Source organism: Nycticebus coucang, chromosome 2 (genome assembly GCF_027406575.1).
Source record: "Nycticebus coucang isolate mNycCou1 chromosome 2, mNycCou1.pri, whole genome shotgun sequence".
Classification (NCBI taxonomy): domain Eukaryota; kingdom Metazoa; phylum Chordata; class Mammalia; order Primates; family Lorisidae; genus Nycticebus; species Nycticebus coucang.
In genome coordinates this window covers 56,210,880-56,234,571 of record NC_069781.1, presented here as the reverse complement: position 1 = coordinate 56,234,571, position 23,692 = coordinate 56,210,880, and the positions used below count along the sequence as shown (strand labels likewise).

At 37.4% G+C, this 23,692-nt stretch overlaps 1 protein-coding gene across 1 annotated transcript; it reads left to right on the top strand.

Moving 5' to 3' along the window:
* Positions 1–1,149: 1,149 nt before the first annotated feature.
* Positions 1,150–7,046, top strand: DMRTA1 (DMRT like family A1). Its single transcript, XM_053571051.1, has 2 exons — positions 1,150–2,116; positions 5,768–7,046. Exons 1-2 carry the CDS (start codon positions 1,462–1,464, stop codon positions 6,610–6,612), a joined length of 1,500 nt encoding a protein of 499 aa, XP_053427026.1. The 5' UTR covers positions 1,150–1,461; the 3' UTR covers positions 6,613–7,046.
* The last annotated feature ends 16,646 nt before the right edge of the window (positions 7,047–23,692 follow it).

Here is a 23,692-nt window from a genome sequence, read left to right as displayed (position 1 = left end):
AGATTGGAATATCTTTTTTTTTTAATTAAATTATAGCTGTGTACCTTAATGCAATCATGAGGCACCATAGACTGGTTTTATATACAATTTGAAATATTTTCATCAAATTGGTTAACATAGCCTTCCTGGCATTTTTTTAGTTATTGTGTTAAGACATTTATAGTCTACATTTCTATAGCTTTAAAAGTTCTCTAGGTTGTTCCAATACTTGGGAAGGGTAGAAAACTTCTACAATAGGATGTCTGTATGGGAATATGGGAGAAAGATCAGATAGATTAGCAACGTCTGCTCTGAATGTGAATTGGTGGAATGGCAAAAATATTATTAACAATTTTGGTCTAGAATATGAATTGCCTGTCAAGGCCGTTAGGCGTTACCTTGAAGAGCTGATGGCTCTTCCTTCCATTAAGAATACAAACCCATGAATTTTCTGCCTCAGATGCCTTTTTGGCTTAAAAACTTTATGATCTTTTCTTACAATTAAAGGCAATGAATACATATTTCTACAACTCATTTTAACAGCATATTTAAAGAGTGATCTAAAGGACATTTCTAAGTACTTTTGAAACAGCTTTAACACAACTGCTGCCTATAAATAGTTCCAGAAAAGAGATTAGTAAACACTTCTTTAAGCAGCACCATTTCAAACCATGATAAACACAATCCAAATTTGCATGTACAAACAGAATGCACTAGAGAGGAAAATATGATTGTGAATCAGTCCTTTTAATTATTTATCCATTGTTTTGACACATTCCTAAAACCCATTTAAAATAAGGCATCTTTTCGATGGGTAACAAATTTGTAGCCTGCCATGCTGTGGTTATGAAGCCCTCCCGTGGGAAATCGAAGGACGGGGAGACCACAAAATGCAAATCTTCGAATTTGCTCAGAAGCGTGGAACTGGGGGAAAGCAGAACTTCAAATCGTGCTTAATTTAAGAGCGGCAGTAAGAGAGACTGGGAAGACTATTTTATAACAATACAATCAAGGAACTCAAGAGGAAGCAAGTGGGAGAAAACGGTATCTTTGGGGTAAGAGACGTTTGCAGCGCAGCAGGACCGCTTCTGGAGTCTCCCCCCTCCCCGACCCCCCCATCCCCCACCCCCTCTCCGCCCCAGGTCCCCCAGGGCTTCAGCATTTGGCCAGTAGACTGGTGGGCGGAGTAGCCGCTCCTGCCGCACCTCCTCGGCTCGGAGGACACGTAGACACAGGAGCCTCAATGTAGCGCCCCGGGACTCTAAGAGGCTCACTAGACAGCTGCGCCTCTTGGTGTCTCCTGCTCCCGGACACCGCTGTCCCAACTCTGGGCAGGAAGGCTGTCAAACTTTTGTCCGTGTAGGAAGCCCGGCGGGAACACGGCCAGCCCTTCGCGTCCCCTGCGCCCCCTCGGCACCCCGGCTGGGTTAGCTGCGGACGGCGCACCTTCCAACTGCTCCCCTCGCCAGAAACTTATCGGGAATGGAGTGTGGCGGCAGAGACAGCGGCGGGAGCGGCCGACCCCACCTGGCCCCGGGGCTGTTGGCCGCGGCCCCTCCGTCCTCATCCCCGGCGCTGCCGGTGCCTTCGGGGATGTCCATTCCCCCGGCTTTCCTGCGGCCGCCCAGCCTCTTTCTCAGAGCAGCAGCCGTCGCAGCCGCAGCGGCCGCGAGCTCCGGCAGCGGAGGCTGCCCGCCGGCCCCCGGGCTGGAGAGGGGCGTGGGGTCGGTGGGCTGCGGCTACCCGCGGACGCCCAAGTGCGCCCGCTGTCGCAACCACGGCGTGGTGTCGGCGCTCAAGGGCCACAAGCGCTTCTGCCGCTGGCGGGACTGCGCGTGTGCCAAGTGCACGCTGATCGCCGAGCGCCAGCGTGTCATGGCCGCGCAGGTGGCGCTGCGCAGGCAGCAGGCTCAGGAGGAGAGCGAAGCGCGGGGCCTGCAGAGGCTCCTGTGTCCTGGGCTCCCCGGGCCCGGGGGTCCGGGATCCGGCGGCTGCAGCGGAACTGAAAATCCCCAGGCCGCGGGCGGCTCTGCTGCAGCTGTGGCAGCGCTGGGGCCATGTGGCCTGCGGCAAGCTTGTGGTCTGGAGACCCCCGCTTTCGAGATTTTCCAGCAAGATTATCCTGAGGCAAGACAAGGTGAGTTGGTCCTTTATTTGCTCTTTGCACAAGCAAATGGTTGTTCCGAAGCGAAGTTCTTTGAAATAAGCGTCGGTACGGTGAAGGCAGGTAGGAAAAGTTTTCTTTCTTTCTTTTTTTTTTTAATTTTAAAAGAAGCACTAATTTCGTTCTGGGAAACAGTTATGTGATGTGGGTGTTGATGAGGGTGTTAGAGACCCATCCCCTTCGCTAGGGAAGGGCTCCCTGTTTGTTTCCTTGGGCGACAGGATAAGATAATGTGAAAGGTAAAGCCCGGGTGATCACAAATGAGCAACTCGCCAGAGGAACGGAGTTATTTATGCACAAGTTGATTTGCCTTTCTCAGTGTGCATAGAATTTAAAGTTGGCATTGAGCGAAAAGCTTAGTGAAAGGAGCTGTGTGTTTTGAGCTCTGTACTCTTTTAAGCTCTAAAACTAGAGTTAATCGGATCTTGACTAGGAAATTCACTGACAGTTGGGGATGCAGTTCTTTACCTTTGGGGCAAATCTATGTCGCCAGCTAAGTTGGGGAAGAGAATGAAATCTATCAAAGTGTATTTTTCCGCTTCCTTTTCTTTTAAACCTTTTTGTAAAATTTATTTTGTAATACCATTGATAAAAATTTCAAAGTTCAATACTGGAGATTTCTTATCCAAGGAGTTTTAGTTTGACTCCTTTTTATTGACTGTAAATCAACTGTCTATATAAAAACTATCCCAAATTAATTTTTCCTGCCAATGGAAATTCTACTGTATTTTAGTGAATTTCATAGCTTTCCACAGGGCCTTCTCGCTGTGAAAACATCGTTTCAATATTTTCGTGTAAGTCCAATACAGGTTGTATTATATGAAATTATATACAATGATACATTAAATTATTAATTTCACAATATGAATTGTGAAAATTGTAGGTCTGAACATTACAGGATGTAGTTTTAGAAAAAAATACTATTTTTGTATCGAAATAAAGCACACCTGTATATCATTTTGCGCTTGCCTATGCCAATTTTATACATGCGTTTTAGTTTATTTTAGTAGACAAAACAGACTTTAAACATTTCTCATGAAAGATCAAGGAATGCTGAAGAGTAAAGTTTTAAGGAAAACCTCTGTGAAAGGGAAGTAAAAGTTTGAATTCCTTAAACTACACCAGTAATGAAATTTGGCTGACAAAACAGTGATGTACGTGGTACTTCTGGTACTAATGTGTTCTGGTTTATAGAACTGATTATTTTAATCAGTCTCAGACAAAGAACATAATAAAAAGCAAACCAATTTTTGAAAGGCTACTTCAATGGCTTTTTAAATTCACTGCCTCCTTTTACACAATAGCTGTGTGTAAGATAGCCTGTTTATGTATTCATTAGAAAAAGACTAGCAGTGATTTAGAAGTGAATATTCCTATACAAGAGAACATCATATTAAAAAAAGACAGACCATATGCATCCAAAAACTATAATACATGACACATTATACAGTGATAAATAGAAGAAACAAAAGCAGTTATAGGATTTTAGAGCACAGAGGATCTAACTGTTATGTCACAATATTTTAAAGACACCTTATTTTCTAAACAGTTGTTTGTAATTAGTGTTCCATTACAAATATTTTACTATACGTGCAATATAACAAGAAATTATTCTATTCTTAAATTGTCATAGAGATGAGATTTCGATACTTCAAAGAGCATACTTAGTGAATCATATTTTTAAGTAAAATGTAATGGAGGACCAGTGCCAATCTAGCTCCACTTGGCACACTTTCTTAGGGAAGTTTTATTGTGTTATTTAAAATTGAAAATACTTTGTAATTTTGCAGAAGCAACGGCCTTTTTGTCATCATATACTTTATAGAGTGGCATTATGTGCCACTCCTTGGATAAGAAATCTCCAGTATTGAACTTTGAAATTTTTATCAATGGTATTACAAAATAAATTTTACATAAAGATTTAAAAGAAAAGGAAGTGGAAAAATACACTTTGATAGATTTCATTCTCTTCCCCAACTTAGCTGGCGACATAGTGACCCTCAAAGGGCCAAATAGTACACAGTTACTTTAGTTTTAAAATAAACTGTGGATGTCTTTAGAAGTTAGGACTGCTTCTTAAGGAAAAGTGGAGAGAACATGATACTATTGCAAATCATGGTAAAAAAATCACTACTTTAGGAAGTATTTGTTTTTCTTTAGCCAGTATTTGTACAAAAAACATTGGACAGAAATACCAAGAATACCCCATCGTCACAATTTACCCTTAATTCTAGATATATAAAATATATCTATAAGGTAAGAGGAAATATATAAATCAAAATATAAATTATTTAATGAATATATGCATTGTTATTTTCCTGGTGTTAGCCTGGCAAAGGGGTATTAAAATATTTTTGTTTTATTGGTATGCTCAACATGTTGGGATAATAAAACCAGATCTTTGTGTAAAAAATTTTTTTAAATTGCCCATAATATTGGAGGGTGTGTGATTGAACCAAATGTCTAATATGTTGTTTTTAATATACTCTGAGGATCCATACAGATTGTAATAGTGTAGTTTATAATTTTATTTTAGAAACAGTATTGTTCAAAATCTTTTCTTGACATTTCTTAGGGACTGTAAAAGAAAGTACATCCTTCATGAAGGCTTATGAAAAAATATCAAATGTATATCATTTCTCACATAAAATGAAATATGCAAGTTCTGGTATGATTTGAGATTGATACATCAGTAGTCATTACTGGTTTAAATTTGACACGAAATGAGTTTTTTTTTACATTATTCAAGTAACTTAATTGGAACTTCAAATATGAACATGAAAAACCAATTGTTGCAATTTAGCATTAGTGATTAAGTAGAATATTCATTTTCAAACTAATGTTATTATTTTCTTAGATTTATTATTTAAACCTAACCATTTTATTTAGTTCTTTTTTTAATTTAAGTAATAATTTTTTTATTTTCAATTATACATGTGTTCATTAGGCTTCCACTTTTCGCCTTCACAAAATTAAAAAGGATTAAAATTTAACAACAATAACAATGTTTAAGATAGGGACCAGAAACAAAAACCTCACAAAGAACAAACGAAGACAAATACATTCAGAAAAGAAATCAGAAAAGATGATTACTGCAATGAAGTATTAAGCAATAATAATAATAGCAATGCACAGAAAGTAACATTTACATTGTCAAATAAGGGTATGTCTATTATAGAAGGCTTTGACTCTGAGGTTCAGTATGGAGTCATCATATTTAGTTCCTTTTGTGTAGTGTCATTGTGAAAAAAGTCACTTAGATAACAGAAACTGGGGTTACGTTTAATAAGACCCCAAACTGCCAACATAGGACAGTGTGCCGTATTGGTGTTTCTTATATTCACACTTTTGGGTAGCAACAGACTCTCATATTCTAATTCTTAATTAAAACTGCACTTATATATTGTGAATCACCTTTGTGATTCTGAAGTGACATAAGAAATAGCATTGTCCTACTATTGAGTTATTCATTAAAATATCTTAGAGTGCATAAATAGTACTAACATAGAGGAAAGTATTATTTTATCTAGCATTATTTTTGAGTGAATAGTACTATGTTCTGGAAAATTTTTTCTGTATTTGATTCTTTTGTTTCTTTCTTCTTCTTTTTTTCCTCTTCTCCAGGACAAAAAGAGAGGAAATGTGAGTCATGCCAGAGTGGACAAGAAGAACCAATCTCCAAATCCCATCATCTCTCCCTGGGATCATTGTCTAGGTCTAATGGTGTCACTGGGAAACAAAGCATCAAGTCATCTGTTTCAGAATGCTCAAACAAGCAGGATAGCATCTTATCTTCTTACCCTGGGGAGCAATCAGGAGGTGAAGAGAGTCCCAGGTCCTTATCATCCTCTGATCTGGAATCAGGAAATGAAAGTGAGTGTGCCAAAGACTTTACTGCTACCAGAGCCAGCCTTCTCACAGTGTCCTCAAGACCAAGAGATCCTCTCGATATCCTTACTAAGATTTTTCCAAGTTATAGACGCAGCCGGCTAGAAGGCATTCTGCAGATATGCAAAGGGGATGTGGTCCGAGCCATTGAACAAGTTTTAAATGGGAAGGAACACAAGCCAGACATCAGGGACCTAGCAAACTCAGGAGAACTGGAAAATACAGCTTTTCAGAGAGCTTCAAGTTTTAGTCTAGCTGGAATTAGTTTTGGGACTCTAGGTAACAAATCAGCTTTCTCTCCTCTTCAGATCACTTCTGCTGCTTATGGAGGTGATTCAAGTCTCTACAGCTTAAATCCTAGACTAGGTATCAGTCCATTACGGCTGGCATATTCTCCAGGAAGAGGGCTATCAGGTTTTATGTCACCCTACCTAACACCTGGGTTGGTACCTGCCTTGCCTTTTCGGCCAGCTTTGGATTATGCTTTTTCAGGGATGCTTAGGGATTCTTCCTACCTTCCCAGTAAAGAGGCAGTAACTGGTGGTAGATTGTATTCTAGACTGAATCAGGACCATCTGTAACGTATCCAGTTACTTTCCTTTTCTGGAGTATTTCTAGAAGCATGCAATACACACACATCTATTAAAGTACTTAAATATATATGTAAGTGGATTACCAGGCCTTAAAAAGTGCTATTTTTTTTTAAAAAGCAATGTAATAGACTTTTCTTTAGTGATTATTAAGTGAAAGAAGCTTTTGAACATTATATGTGCCTTGAATAAAGATACACCAGGAAATATTTTTACTTGAATGCTTTTTCTCTCTAAATTATCATTTTTTAAAATTCTTATTTTAGAACTATACTTGTTTTTATTTTACTGAAAACTGGAGTTTATTGTTATAAAATATATTTCTGAGTGTAAGGCAATCAAGCATAATATAAAATGAACCAAAAGGAACAATTGAATAATTGAGGTATTTGTAAGTAATTACTACATAGTCTTTTAAAACCTTTTCTTTTTTTTCTTGTTCACAGTATAGAAGAAATTTATTTTTAAAATATTTGAATTGAAGATAAGTGATTAGTAATAAATAAAATTTTCAAGAGCTTTCAATTTTTCATTTTTTCTGAATGTTGTATTTTTTATTCTTACCCGCCATTTGTGAAAACAAATGTCATTAAATACCATTTCTCTTTAAAGATAATGTAAATTATACAATGACCTGTGAAGTAAATTTTATGAAATGAAACTCCGCCATCTTCTGGTCACTATCACTAATTGCATCTCAGTTCTGCAGACTTCATGAATTAGAAATGCCTTGTTATCTCAAAGTACAAGCTAAACATTTTTTGAAATAATCATTTTGGATCATGCTACATTAAAATGTTCACATTTCAAAGTGAACATCTACCGTGGATTAAAGTTTTAATTTTTAAATGTGTTTTCCTTTGCACCTGGGGAAATATCCCTTTCCATATATGTTTGGGACAGGAATATGGCAGCCATTCTCAAAGGTAAAAGTAATTGTATTCAGAAAACTAAAACAGCTGCTCACATAAATATTGACTGACTCTAGATATATAATGCTGAATGCATTGAGGAGCAATATAAGATTTCCAAAGGGGAAAAATTGCCATTAAATTTTAGAGACATTCTTGAGATTTTAAAAATACTTGTTCTCCATCTGGAGCATTTGAAAGTTATTTATTTCTGGGCGGCGCCTGTGGCTCAGTAGGTAAGGCGCCGGCCCCATATACCGAGGGTGGCAGGTTCAAGCCCTGCCCCGGCCAAACTGCAACCAAAAAATAGCTGGGCGTTGTGGCGGGCGCCTGTAGTCCCAGCTACTGGGGAGGCTGAGGCAAGAGAATCGCTTAAGCCCAGGAGTTGGAGGTTGCTGTGAGCTGTGTGTGGCCATGGCACTCTACCGGGGGCCATAAAGTGAGACTCTGTCTCTACAAAAAAAAAAAAAAGAAAGTTATTTATTTCTGTCAGTGGGAAGTCCTTCAGGAAACTACTCACAAACACTTTTATGAAATTTTCTTTATATGCCATCATTTTTGAAGGACAGTTGCTTCATTGTTATTGTTAGGAATAAATGGAAACCCAGCTGTGGTAAAAGACAGACAGTTGATGAATTAGAGGTGGTTTAAACACTTTGAGCAGCATGACTTACTATTTCTTTAATTATTATTATTTTTAGAAAGATTTCTTCAATTGTATGTATGTACGTGTGTGTATATATGCACATGTGTAAGTCTGTACATAGACATATGCTAAAGCCCTATTAATTCTATTATCGTGAAAGTTCTTCTATAAAGCCAATAAAAATATATTTCCAAAGCATATTTTACCATAAAATATACTAAATTACTGCAAGGTATCTGATGTTGATTTAAGATGTAAACATGTTTAATAGATAATGCGTTAATTTTAGTGGCGTGAATGGGAGAAAACAGGTCTTGTAAAATCGTAATGAACTCAACATTCATTTGCTATAAAAAATTTTTATATTCTAAGACTAAATAGTACAATTCCTGGCAGTAGTTGATATTCAATTAATGCATACTCAGTAAGAAACCATTTTATATAGTGGATCTCTTGGAGACTCTGCTAAAACTGAAGGACTCTACCAAATGGCCTACAGACACAGTTTTGCATAAAATTTCATGGGGGTAATTCAGGTTAAAATCCTTGGTGATTCTTAAGTTGTTTCTGTTGCATTAATGTGTTTACTGAATGTTACTTTCCTAAAAAAGTATTAGATCCTATAGAGGACACCAAATATAAAATAATATGCTCTGAAGAAAGTTAAAATGGGGATTCTAGAGTGGCTGAATTATTTATGTGGTTTATATAATGATGTGCCTGTATTTGTTTGAGAAACTGAATTGCTTTTGAACTAGTAAGAACATTCATTTTGGGCAGTATTCAATTTTTTAAAACTAATTTTGTGATCTTAAAACTTAATTTACATAATGCTTTGTAAATTCCATACCCTTTATAATAATTTAAGGACTTAAATAATCACATAGGTCATTTGTCTAACCTCTAAGTAGTGTGCGAGGAAACTGAAGCTCAGCAGTAGTGAGCTGTCCATCCCAAAATGAACAGTCTATGTCATCTGAAGTGGAGTTACTGTGCTGACTTCATCAATTTCAGATGATAAGATCTGGGAAGGATTTATGTCCATTTTGTCTATTCACAACTTTGTACAATGTCTAACACATGGTGCTCAAATAATAGGATTCCATCAACTGAATTAAATGAAAGAAAGAATTAGCTTAGGAATTCATTCATTTGATATCTGTTTATTAAACAGCTACTTTGTGCCATAAACTGTGCTAGACAAGAGGTATAAAGAGATGATTAAAATTAAAGATCTGGCCTCAAATTGTTCATAGTCTGTATTTCCATGTATATAAAAGCAAGCAGTCATGTCAATAGTTGCTACTGTTTAACAACTTTGGTACATCAGTGAGTTCTTTGTAATCTTGACATTATGCCCATGATGCTGCTGGAAGCCTGAACACCTAAGCCACTAATTAGGGGTGGGTAGGAAAAGGTCTGAACATTTTAAGAGCTAGTATAAGACACAGATGAATTAGATTTATTCTGTATCATGTGGAGGGCATAGAAGGTAAAGATTTTGTGGAGAGAGAATTCAAAAGAACTTCAAGAATGACTTTTTGCAATTAACAACTGTAAGAGTGGAATGAGCTGTCTTCTATCATAATGGATCTTGTACTCATTGAAAATACCATGTAGAAAAAAACAATTAGAGATTTAATTGATGGGATTTATTATTACTGCCTTAGTATTCATACTGAACACTAGCTAATCAGAAACATGATAATTATTTATTAAATGAATGAATGTATGAATGAATTTCAATTCTAAGGCCATGAAAATGAAAATACCTATTTTATCTGTCTATAAAACACAGTGCAGTTTTGCTCATCAGAATTTTTCTTATGTGATAGAAACTCCCGGGAATTATCAGAAAAGGAAAAGATAGAACACAGTGCCTGATTTATATATATACATGAGGAAACAGCTGAGGGGTCAAAGAAAACATAAGGGAAAGGTATCAAGTACACACCAACATATCTCCCTGGAAGGAGCATTTGCTTTGGATTTGAGGAGACCTAGGCAGGTTACTTATACTCTCTGGACATCTGTTTCTCAGTAAAACAAAGATAATAATATCTAACTTGTGAGATTCATGGGGGTAAAAGATAGCTTAAAGGGCAGAGTACAGTTATGCTTATTGATATGCTGGATGCTAAATAAATCTCACTGTTGGTGAGTATCTTTGTATTAAGATACTATCTTTGGCCCCTGGTGGCAATCTTCCAACAAGAAGCATTGTAATTGTATTTAATCCAGTTAGTGTTTGTAGAACCCCAAAGGGCTGCCATCACCGGAGGAACATGCAGGCTTAGTTAGAGACTTCCTGTCTGAGGTTCATTTCACAGGTGAGCCACACTTTCATAACATACTGCATATGTTATTTGGGGTCTTTAAAGGGTTATCTGAAGAAAATGAACAGCAAATCTACCATTTTTTGTTCATGCTGCATTTATTAGTCAGAATCAGTCAGGAAAACAGACTCCCTAGAAGTATATGTGGGAATAAGGGAATTATAGAAATTTGAACTAACACTAATAAAGGAGGAGCTGGGAAATGAGTCAGAAAGAGGGAAACTGCAGATCAGAGAAAGAGACACTAAGTAATTTGCCTCCAGCACTGGTGTGGATAGAAAAGTGGGAACTTGCCAAAAATCTGTGAAGCCCAGCGTGTGCAGTCACTCAAATAGTTCCCAGGCAGGGATTTTGAAAGGGTCTGGGGAAGCTAGTGTCTCTGTGTAACTACTAGCTCCATGGGGTGTGAGTCAGCCCCCAGTGGTGAGGCCTCACCACTGTGGGCCAGCAGGGTCTGCAGGCAGGAAGAAAAGCCGGATGCAGAGTAAGGAAAAGCGAGGACAGCCTGGAAATCCCTGATGGCTTCTGTCTCACATTTACTTGATAAATTTCACCATAATTCCAACTCTCACTCTGAACAATGTGGGAAGGGGGGTTCTGGGAGATGGAGGTCTGGGTCTGAGCCAAACTAACTTAGCTTAGTCCGGTACAGGGTATTTCTTGTCACACTCACTTACAGTAATCATATTTATTTCCAAATAAGAGCAAAAACAAAGGCATTCTTTTACCTAAAGTTGATACAACAATCTTCTGTAAATACAAGCCGAACTCTTACTCCAAAAGAGGAACCCACAAAGTCACTTATCTATATTTGAGTTTTTCTCTTTCCTCTTTTACCTAGTCAAATCTTTCTTTGAAAATCCTGTAATTTTAAATCCTGATACATAGGTGACCACTATTAATAAATGTTTTGATATAATAGGGAATTTGGAAAAGGGAATACATAAATATATTCTTTCTTTGAAGCAAGGAAGACGTAAGTGTTCCTATCTACTAGTGCTTTCATGTTGGGTCATGGAACTATAACTTGTCGTGGGATCACAGATGGAATTTATAACTTTCTTCTTCCTCTACCCATTTGATATTTTTTGCTCCCAGAAAATGTCTCAGTTAATTGTGGTTTCGTACTTAGTAGAGTAATTCAAATCCTTATTCCTGAAGTGTATGTGCCATTAAGAGTCTTGTCTCTATTAGGCTGTTGTAGTTTTCTACTAATTTTCACCATAGAATATTGGAGGACTAAGTGACACACTCCTGCATACTGGAAATTCCTCTTTTTGTTGTTTTAATGACTTGAGGTGCTCTAAATAGCCAAGAGTAGTCTCAGGTTCCAGTATAATGTTGTATTCTCTTATGGAATAATTTCTCCTTTGGAAGGAAAAACCTGTAAAGCAAAAAAGCCAAAAATTTTATGGCGAAGAAGACAAAAACATTATCAGTGAATCATAAGAATTAATATGAAAGGAGTTAGTCCCGTATCTACCTGTGATTCCCATACTCATGAATCCTGGGGATAGGAGAAAGATCACTACATATTTATAACTGATCCAAAGCCTACATTGCATCCAAAAAAACATTATTCCAGCTCCATAAAGTTCTTTCACCAGCTGGTGCTATAACTGAGTCTTCCAAAGGCCATTCCATAATTTTATTAGGCCAGCTGTTTCAGGATGAGGAGAACATGATGATACCAGTGAGTTCCATGAGCTCGAGTCCAATATTATACTTCATTTTGCTACAAAATGAGTTTCTTTGTCAGCAGTAATGTTCTATGAAATACTATAAAGGTGAACAAGGGATTCTGTAAGCCCCAGATAGTGGTTTTAGCAGAAACATTAAGAGTGAGAAAGTTAAACCATACCCAACATAAGTTTTATTTTTCCCCCAGCAAGAACAAGAGATACTCCTCCAATGATGGCAGTGATCCAATGTAATCATCCTGCCACCAGGTGGCTGGCTGGTTCCTCCGGGGAATGGTGCCATTTCAGGGACTCAGTGTTGATCTTTGCTCTTGGCAGGTTGGGTACTCAGCAGTGACTCTCGCTAAATTGGCCTTGGTGAATGGAAGTCTACGTTGCAAAGCCCATGCATAAGGTCCATCTCTGCTTCCAGGATCATTCTCTTCATAAGCCAATTGTGCGATTATGGCAATAAAAGAATGGTTCACCTTTGCATGTGATTATTAAGATACTTTTCTTTGGAGGTTTCTCTTCGGTGATAATTTATATAGGACAAAAGTATCTTCCTATGTGGTATCTATTTGGAGAGAGATCTCTCCACATAGCTTTTTCCCCAACCTTGCTACTGATTTTGCAGTCACATTTCTTCCATGTTGCTGACCATCCAGCCAAACTGTTAACCACTACTCATTACTTGATGCATATATGTGCCTCTGTCAGTCACTCCTTCCTGGAAAAATGAGCAATCAAGTGCACATCTTGAAGTTCTTCCCATTGGAAAAATTGCCTTTATATCACTATTCTTCAGGGCCCCACCTGTAGTGCTGCAGCTATTACTTCAAATGGTTCCAGAATAGTGTACAGAACCATTACGAGCAAGGATCAAATTGTTCTTTCTCTTTCTGCTGTCATAGCTCTACATAAGAGGGAGGAGGCAGTGTGGCAAGAATAGAAGCCACTTTTCATGCAGCTTATTTGTGACTTCAAAACTTTTGAAGAAAGGTTCATCTTTTGCTTCCTCATGATGGATTATGGTTACACAAAGCTTGGTGAGTCACACAACATCCCGTTAACTCAAGTACTTAAAATCACATGGTTATTTAATGACCAATGTTAGGACCCTGTAACAGGAGTATGTTGTTTTTAAAAGGAAAGTAATTTTCTGCAGAGAAAACAAAGCTTGTAAGTCCAGGAGGGTGCACGATGATTTACATACAAGAGTCTGCCAAAGGTTTCCCTTAGGATAACAAATGGCCATAGACACTTTAAGCTCTCTTGGGTCTGTGGTTCTGTTTCAGAACTTCCTTTTTATCTAGGTCAGACTCAAAACTGCTTATTTTTTTTTTTTGGTAAATGGGTTGAAATAAGATTCCCCAATCAGGTACTTATAACCAAAATACAGATACCCACCTCTTAGAAATAGTAGATGCTGTATGAAGAACTATTCTTCAATTGATAGGGAATATTTCAATATGCACCAGACCACCAATTCCTAGAAATTTCACAGATAGAGCATACTCCTGAATTTTTATGAAGTTTATTCTTCCAGCCTGTAGCATGCATGCATATGTTTTGACATGATATCTAGTGTATTTACTATTTTCTGCTTATGAGGGTCAATAAGTATAATATCATCTATGTGGTGGACTCGCTTGATGTACAGTAGAGTGGAAAAACAAGCAATTTCCTACATCATAGCAGAGGGCTGGAGAGTTGATACAGCTCTAGAAAGGAGTATTAAAGTGTGTTATTGCTTCTGGAAGTTCTTACTAAGAAGTATAGAGAAGAAATGTTTATAAGGCCAATAGTCTAAGACTGGTGTGTGGGGGGGAGGCTGTGTTGATTTACTCCAATGAAGCAACCACATCTAGAAATACAGCTGTAGTCATAGTTATTACCTAATTAAACTTATGTATGCTGTAATTCTTCAAGATTCATCTGCCTTCTCCAGCGGCTAGATAGGTGAGTGGAATGGGAATGTGGTAGGACTCTTTTAGTCCTTAATGGTGGTAAAACTTTGGAAGTCCCTCCAAGAATGTGCTATTTCTTTTGTTTGACTACTTTGGCAGGGAGTGGAGTTGTGAAGACCTCCACTTGACTATTGTTATAGTCCTGATGGTTCAGGGCCCAACAAGGGATTCTACAAGTCATGGAGTATAGATAGCTCTTCCAACTGTGCTTTCTAGAATGAGGAAATAAACATAGGATAATTCTGGAAACCTGTTGATCTAAATGTGAGATGAATCTGAACAAAAATGTCATTGATGATTAGACCTTATTCCCCTTCATAAGCTCTATCCAGCCTGATGGGCCATAGTAACATTTTGGGGTTCTAAGGATTAGTTTTTTGTCCAATGAACTCTGAAAAGCACAATTATTTTCCTTTTCTCAAAGCATAGTCACCTGGTATGTTGGTTTAGATTCATTTGGAGAAGGCTAGGAGGAATATTACAGTGTAAATTATTGAAAGAGTAACAGGATCTCTACTTAAAAAGACCCATGCTTTCAACAGGAGGCTCTGGATCTATAAACGGATTCAAGTGTAGAGATACGCCAAAAGGGCACGACTTTCTACATGGCAATTCAAGACAGACTTAGCTTAATTAAACCTATAGCTTTTCCACTTATACAAATCAAGTATGACTTTGGCAAGCTGCACACCTGTTTCAGTCCTAGAAACACAATTACTGATGAGTTCCAAATCTCTGTATGTCAAATCATTCTGATTATTGCTTCTGCTCAATTAAAAAAAATAGTATTCATGCCCATCTTATATCTGGCATATAAGTACCACCACTTGGGTTTCACTACTTCTGGATTTCACCCTACCCTCTGAATTCAGGGAGCCTATTTTGCTGGCAGCAAATATTTGCTCACAGATATCTGGGTATAGAGAAGAGCCACAACAAATGACTCCAGTGCTGTTGGTGCTTTCCTCATCAAGGGAGTGCCACCCTTTAGAGTACCTTGAGGAACATAATTAAGGTGTGAATGAACAGTTAATACATAATAAATCTCCTTCAGCATTTTAAGCTCCCCAAACCATTGCAGATGATCTCACCAGAGTGGCATAATAGAAGGGCATTTATGGAAGATCTATAGACAGAATTTTCCTCTACAAAGTTACTACTTCTGCGAATGCTCAACTGATAAGCTTCTGGTGGGAATGGGGCTGCTTTTGGTCAGTAACATAAAACAATTAGAAATATAAGCTTGCTATGGAGTGAGGAAAGAGAGTGTAAGTTAAGACCTTCTGGGCACATCTGAGTCTGTCATTGTGTTTTACTGATAATACTTTCTCATATTACTATGGTATTCTCATAGTAATAGCTTCTGCTTTCCTTCTGCTTATAAATCTTGTAGAGTTCCTCTTTTGGCCAACTCTAACTTGGAACCAGGTAGGGATGGAAATTCTAGGAAATATATCCAGTTTTCCAGCCTTAGCCAAATTGACACAACACAAATGAGCATATGACATCTTGTAAAATTCATATGTTGTCATTTTTTCAATTTTATAGCTTTATGAAGCAGTATTTTTTCTAACTCTGAATCAAAGCTTGGGCATATGTTAAGTACAGGGAACCAATAATAGTAAATGCCTAGTTTAAGTCTTTAATTACTTATCCCATTGTTTACTTCACTTTGAAATATATTTATTATTGTCGGGTAATTAAAAAATTATATGCCATTGCAAGAAATACTAGAGAAACATCTCATATCCCCTTTACTCAGTTGGCCCCAGAGGTAACATCTTATGTGATTTTAGTACAGTGTCACAACCAGAAAATTGACATTGATATAACCCACAGATCACGCATGGAAGTAAATATGAAATACATCAGGTACCGTTAAATGTTACAAAGAAAAATAAAGCAAGATAAAAGAACGGAGAGTGACAGTGAGTGTGCAATGAGAGTGGTAACTATTTTAGTTTGGATGGCCAGGGAAAGCCTTTTAGAAGCGGTAGTATTTGAATAGAGCTAAGTGAGGGGAAATAGCAAGTATCCAGAGATATGGGCCAAAGATAAGCACAAACACAAGTTGGACATAAGAACAGTCTAGTGTTACTTGTTATATGCATGAACTTCATGACTAAACCAATCACAATAAAAAGGATTGAAGAGATATCAGCATGGCTATGGTGACTATATTGATAAACTGGAATATTTATTGATAACTGAGTATTATGTCTTAGCAGCTATTGGACAGTCTAAGCAGGGAAGACAAGACTTGATTTATATTTTATAGAGATTTGTCTGGCTGTTCTATAGAAACAACTGCTCTGGAGTGCAAGGGAGGACGTGGGAGTCCAGCAATGCTATTCAGTAGTCTAGCTGAGGACCGATGTTGGTTTTGACCAAGATAGCAGTTGTGGAGGTAACAGGAAGGTAACAGGAAGTGCTTGTAGTTTTGATTTGATGGACTGAATGTGGTTTATGAAAGAAAAAGAAGTGCCAAGGGTGACTCCTACTTTAGCTTTTTCCCAAGCAATTACGTGAACAGTGTTGCCATATGGTGACTTTTCAAAGAACATATTCAGTTTAAAATGTCTGTAGATATTCAACTGGAGATGTAAAGTAATAATTGCATATATAAAGCTTAAAATTCAGATGACAAATATGGACAAGAGAGATGAATTAGTGAGTTACTGTATTTAAAGTCATAGGTTTGTATGAGATCTTTTAATAAGGAGAAAGTGTAGATCCAGTCAGGATAATGATGTCCTGGAGCAAACAACATTTAAAAGTGAAGAGGAAGGGGAGCCAGCAAAGGATATTGAAAAGAAGTGGTTACTGAAGTAGGAGAAACACTATCCTAGAACCCAAATAAAGAAACGTATTTCAAGGAGTAGGGATGATCAATTGTCTGTTGCTGCTGAGAGTCCAATCAGGTGAAAACTGAGATTGGCTATTGTATATGACAATATTATTGTCAAATGCCCTTGACAAGAGGAGATTTAGTAGGGTGATGGTGACTAAAATCAGACTGAAGAAGACTGAAAGAGAGAACTGGAGTTGAGGAAGTGGAAGCAACTATGTTTAGTCCATGTGTTCAGGAAGCTTTTTAAGGGTTAAAAGAGAACTAGGTTGGCAGCTAAAGAGATAATATGGGATCTAAAGAACATTTTCTTCAATTTTCTTCTAAAGACAATAGTGTGGCTTGTTTATATGTTTTTAGAAATGATCAGTAGAGATCAATAAATAGTGATGGAGATAAGAGGGAATAGGGTACAGAGACTCTCAGAGAGGGGCAGGGCAACCTTTGTGATGGGGGAAAGGAGATAGTATAGGCACAGAAGCAGAAAGTTGGTGGATTTATTATGAAAAGATGAGCCTCTGGGTGATGACATTATTTTCTCAGTGAAATAGGAGGTGAAAGCATCAACTGAGATTTAGAAAGAGGAGAAAGAAGGCATTAAATAATTATGTTGGCGATTAAGAGAGTGAATTGATGATGGACATGAATTGTCTAGTGGAATTGAGGTCTGTTAACATGTGTTGATACACATTTCAAGTTGTTTTTCTTCTGTTATGTTTTCTTTCTGTGTAGTGTCATGACCTCACTCTTCTCCCTCCTCCTGACTTGCTGGAATTCCTCACTGATTAAATCCAAACTAGAAGCCAGAGGTGAGAACATTTATTGGTGTGTCTATACCAATCAAATGGTGTGTCTATACTGGTGTGTCTATTCAATTTCTTAGGACATGGTGTAGGAAGAAGAGAACAAGTTGATTTGGAGGGATAAAGGAACATGCCTGCTACATTACTTATTCATTTTTTTTAAATTTAAGTCTTTTGTACATAGATCATAAATACATTTATGCCCATTTCAGTGTGTAGATTATTTGTACAAATTGGAGTGCTTACGTCATACTAATCAGCATTGCTTTCATCTCATTTACCCAATTATAGCATTAGGACATTTGTGCTCTACACATGATAGAACCAACTTGTACCTGCAATGTGCTCCATAGTTGTGGTCCCCCTACTATCCCCTACCATCCCTCCCACCCCCTCCCCATTCCTCGTCTTCCCCTTTCCTCCTTCATCATAGCCTAAAGTTGTGTTTCATTTTTCATATGCAAGTGTGAGTTATTATATATAAACTGGTTTCACAGTAGTACTGAGTACATTGGATACTTTGTTTTTTCCACTCCTGAGATACTTTGCTAAGAAGAATATTTTCCAGCTCCATCCATGTAAACATAAAGGAGGTAAAGTCTCCATTTTTCTTTACTGCTGCATAATATTCCATGGTATACATATACCACAATTTATTAATCCATTCATGGCTGCATAATATTCCATGGTATACATGTACCACAATTTGCTAGTTCATTTGTGGGTCGATGGGCACTTGGGCTTCTTCCATGACTTAGCAATTATGAATTGGGCTGCAATAAACATTCTGGTATAGATATCTTTGTTATATTGTGATTTTTGGTCTTCTGGGTATAAACCTAGTAAAGGAATTATAGGATCGAATGGCATGTCTATTTTTAGGTCTCTAAGTATTTTCCAAACATCCTTCCAAAAGGAACATATTAGTGTGCATTCCCACCAGCAGTGTAGAAGTGTGCCCTTTTCTCCACATCCACGGCAACATCTCTGGTTTTAGGATTTTGTTATGTGGGCTACTCTTACTGGGGTTAGGTGATATCTCAAAGTAGTTTTGATTTGCATTTCTCTGATGATTAAGGATGATGAGCTTTTTTTCATGTGTTTGTAGATCATGCGTTTGTCTGCTTTAGAGAAGTTTTTCTTCAGGTCCCTTGCCTACCCTGAGATGGGATCATCTGTTCTTTTCTTGCTAATACGTTTGAGTTCTCTGTGGATTCTGGTTATTAAACCTTTATCGGAGGTATAACCTGCAAATATTTTCTTCCATTCTGAGGGCTGTCTGCTTGCTTTACTTACTATGTTCTTGGCTGTGCAGAAGCTTTTTAGTTTGATCAGGTCCCAGTAGTGTATTTTTGATACTGCTTCAATTGCCTGGGGTGTCCTCCCCATAAAATATTCACCCTGGCCAATTTCTTCAAGAGTTTTCCCTGCACTTTTCTTCAAGTATTTTTATAGTTTCATGTCTTAAGTTTAAATCTTTTATCCAGTGGGAGTCTATCTTAGTTAATGGTGAAAGGTGTGGGTCCAGTTTCAATCTTCTACAGGCTGCCAGCCAGTTCACCCAGCACCATTTGTTAAATAGGGAATCTTTTCCCCACTGAATGTTTTTGATTGGCTTATCAAAGATCAAATAAGTAAGTAAGTAGTAAGTAAGTAAGTAACTAAGTAACTAAGTAAGTAGCTCATCTCTTGGTTCTTTATTCTGTTCCAGACATCTACTTCTCTGTTTTTGTGCCAATACCATGCTGTTTTGATCACTATTAATTTATAGTACAGTCTCAGGTCTGGTAACGTGATTCCTCCTGCTGTGTTTTTATTGCTGAGTAATGTTTTGGCTATTCAAGGTTTTTTTCTGATTCCATATAAAACGAAGTATTATTTTTTCAAGATCTTTAAAATATGACAATGGAGCTTTAATAGGAATTGCATTAAAATTATATATTGCTTTGGGTAGTATAGACATTTTAATGATGTTGATTCTTCCCAGCCATGAGCATGGTATGTTTTTCCATTTGTTAACATCTTCAGCTATTTCTTTTCTTAAAGTTTCATAGTAAACTTTGTAGAGATCTTTCACATCCTTTGTTAGGTATACTCTCAAATATTTCTTCTTCTTTGGCACTACTGTGAAAGGAATAGAGTCCTTGACCGTTTTTTTGGCTTGGTTATTGTTGGTATATATAAAGGCTACAGATTTATGGGTGTTGATTTTGTAGCCTGAGACATTGCTGTATTCCTTGATCACTTCTAAAAGTTTTGTAGTAGTATCCCTAGTGTTTTCCATATATACGATCATATCATCTGCAAAGAGTGAAAGTTTGATCTCTTCTGACCCTATGTGGATACCCTCGATCACTTTTTCTTCCCTAATTGCAATGGCTAAAATTTCCATTACAATGTTAAAGAGCAATGGAGACAATGGGCAACCTTGCCTGGTTCCTGATCTAAGTGTAAATGATTTCAATTTAACTCCATTCAATACGATATTGGCTGTGGGTTTGCTGTAGATGGACTCTATTAGTTTAAGAAATGTCCCTTCTATACCAATTTTCTTAAGTGTTCTGATCATGAAGGGATGCTGGATATTATCAAAAGCTTTTTCTGCATCAATTGAAAGAATCATATGGTCCTTATTTTTTAGTTTGGTTATGTGCTGAATTACATTTATAGATTTACCTATATTGAACCAGCCTTGAGACCCTGGGATAAATCACACTTGATCGTGGTGTATAATTTTTTTGATGTGTTGTTGGATTCTGTTTGTTAGGATCTTATTGAGTATTTTTGTATCAATATTCATTAATGATATTGGTCTATAATTTTCTTTTCTTGTTGGGTCTTTCCATGGTTTGGGGATCAAGGTGATGTTTGCTTCATAGGATGTGTTGGGTAATATTCTTTTTTTCCCTATATTTTGGAAGAGGTTTAGTAATATAGGTACTAGTTCTTCTTTAAAGGTTTGGTAGAATTCTGACATAAAGCCATCTGGTCCTGGGCTTTTCTTTTTAGGGAGATTTTGTGTAGTTGATGCTATTTCAGGACTTGATATAGGCCTGTTCAACATTTCCACTTCATTCTGGTTAAGTCTTGGTAGGTGGCATACTTCCAGATATTGGTCAATTTCTTTCAGATTTTCATATTTCTGAGAGTAGAGTTTCTTGTAGTATTTGTTAAGGATTTTTTGAATTTCTGAGGGGTCTGTTGTTATTTCATTGTTACCATTTCTGATTGATGAAATTAGAGATTTTACTCTTTTTTTCCTGGTTAGGTTTGCTAAAGGTTTATCTATTTTATTGATCTTTTCAAAAAACCAGCTTTTGGATTTATTCATCTGTTGTATAATTCTTTTGTTTTCAATTTCATTTAATTTTGATTATTTCTTTTATTCTTTTGGGTTTGGGGTTGGAGTGTTCTTCCTTCTCCAGTTGCTTGAGATGTCCCATTAAGTTATTAACTTCCTCTCTTTCCATTTTCTTGAGGAAGGCTTGCAGTGGTATGAATTTCCCTCTTAGGACTGCCTTTGCAGTATCCCAGAGGTTCTGGTAATTCATGTCTTGATTGTTGTTTTGTTCCAAAAATTTGGGGAGTTCCTTCTTAATCTTGTCTATCACCCATCTATCCTTCAGCATAAGGTTGTTTAGCTTCCATGTTTTTGTATGGGTATGCAGGTTCCTGTTGTTATTGAGTTCAACTTTTATTCCATGATGGTCTGAGAAGATGCAAGGAATAATTTCTATTTTTTAAATGTGCTGAGGTTAGATTTGTGGCCTAGGATGTGGTCGATTTTGGAGTATGTTCTGTGGGCTGATGAGAAGAAGGTCTATTCAGTTTTGTTGGGATGAAATGTTCTGTAGATGTCTGTTAAGTCCAGATGTTGAATGGTTAAGTTTAAATCTAAAATTTATTTGCTTAGCTTCGTTTTAGAGGATCTATCCAGCACTGCTAAAGGGGTGTTAAAATCTCCAACTACTATGGAACTGGAGGAAATAAAGTTGCTTGTGTCTGTTAGAGTTTCTCTTATAAATTGAGTTGCATTCTGGTTGGGTGCATAAATATTAATAATTGAAATCTCATCTTATTGAGTATTACCTTTAACAAATATGAAGTGTCCATCCTTATCCTTCCTTATTTTGGTTGTTTTAAAGCCTATTGGATCTGCGAATAGGATCACAACACCTGCTTTTTTCTGCTTTTCATTTGCCTGGAGTATAGATGACCATCCCTTCACCTTGAGTCTCTATTTGTCTTTTAATGTAAGATGTGATTCTTTTATGCAGCAGATATCTGGCTTGAGTTTTTGTATGCAGTCAGCCAACCTGTGCCTCTTTAGAGGACAATTTAAACCATTCACATTAATTGAGAATATTGATAAGAAAGATGGAGACTTTACCTCTTTCATGTTTACATGGATGGAGCTGGAACATATTCTTCTTAGCAAAGTATCTCAGGAATGGAAGAAAAAGTATCCAATGTACTCAGCCCTACTATGAAGCTAAATTATAGCTTTCACATGAAGGCTATAACCCAACTATAGCACAAGACTATGAGAAAAGGGCCAAGGAAGAGGAAGGGAGGGGGGAGGTTAGGGTGGAGGGATGGTAATGGGTGGGGCCACACCTATGGTGCATCTTAGAATGGGTACAGGTGCAACTTACTAAAGGCAGAATACAAATGTCTACATACGATAACTAAGAAAATGCCATGAAGGATACGTTGAACAATTTGATGAGAATATTTCAGATTGTATATGAAACCAGCACATTGTACCCCTGATTGTACACAGCTATGATTTAACAATAAAAAGAATATCCATTCATGGGTCAATGGGCACTTGGGCTTCTTCCATGACTTGGCAATTATGAATTGAGCTGCAATGAACAATCTGGTGCAAATATCTTTATTGCCAAATGATTTTTGGTCCTTTGGTATAAACGTAGTAGAGGAATTGCAGGATCAAACGGCAGGTCTACATTTAGATCCCTGAGTGTTCTCCAAACTTCCTTCCAAAAGGAACATACTAGCTTGCATTCCCACCAGCAGTGCAGAAGTATTCTCTTTTCTCCATATCCATGCCAACATCTGTTGATTTGGGATTTTGTGATGTGGACTACTCTTACTGGAGTTAGATGGTATCTCAGAGTAGTTTTGGTTTGCATTTCTCTGATGATTAAAGATGATGAGCATTTTTTCATGTGTCTGTAGGCCATGCACCTGTCTTCTTCAGAGAAGCTTCTGTTCATGTCTCTTGCCCACAATGAAATGGGATCACTTTTTTTATGCTTAGTAATAAGTTTGAGTTCTCTATGGATTCTGGTTATGAGACCTTTGTTGGTAGTATAACTTGCAAAAATCCTCTCCCATTCTGGGGGCTGTCTATTTGCTTTACTTAGTGTGTTCTTGGCAGTGAAGAAGCTTTTTAATTTGATCAGATCCCAGTAATGTATTTTTGATGTTGCTTCAATTGCTCGAGGGGTCCTCCTCATAAAATATTTGCCCAGACCGATTTCTTCAGGAGTTTTCCCTGCACTTTCTTCTAGTATTTTTATAGTTTCATGTCTTAAGTTTAAATCTTTAATCCAGTGAGAGTCTATGTTAGTTGATGGTGAAAGGTGTGGGTCCAGTTTCAGTATTCTACAGGTTGCCAGCCAGTTCACCCGCACCATTTGTTAAATAGGGAATCTTTTCCCCACTGAATGTTTTTAATTGGCTTGTCAAAGATCAAATAATGGTAAGTAGCTGGATTCATCTCTTGGTTCTCTATTCTGTTCCATACATCTACCTCTCTGTTTTGTGCCAGTACCATACTGTTTTGATCACTATTGATTTATAGTATAGTCTAAGGTCTGGAAGCGTGATTCCTCCCGATTTGTTTTTATTT

Excerpts from the sequence above, each read along its gene's own strand:
- DMRTA1 (XM_053571051.1), top strand. The coding sequence starts at position 1,462 with ATGGAGTGTGGCGGCAGAGACAGCGGCGGGAGCGGCCGACCCCACCTG. Across the intron at positions 2,117-5,767 it reads TTATCCTGAGGCAAGACAAG|GACAAAAAGAGAGGAAATGT; the intron begins GTGAGTTGGTCC and ends CCTCTTCTCCAG.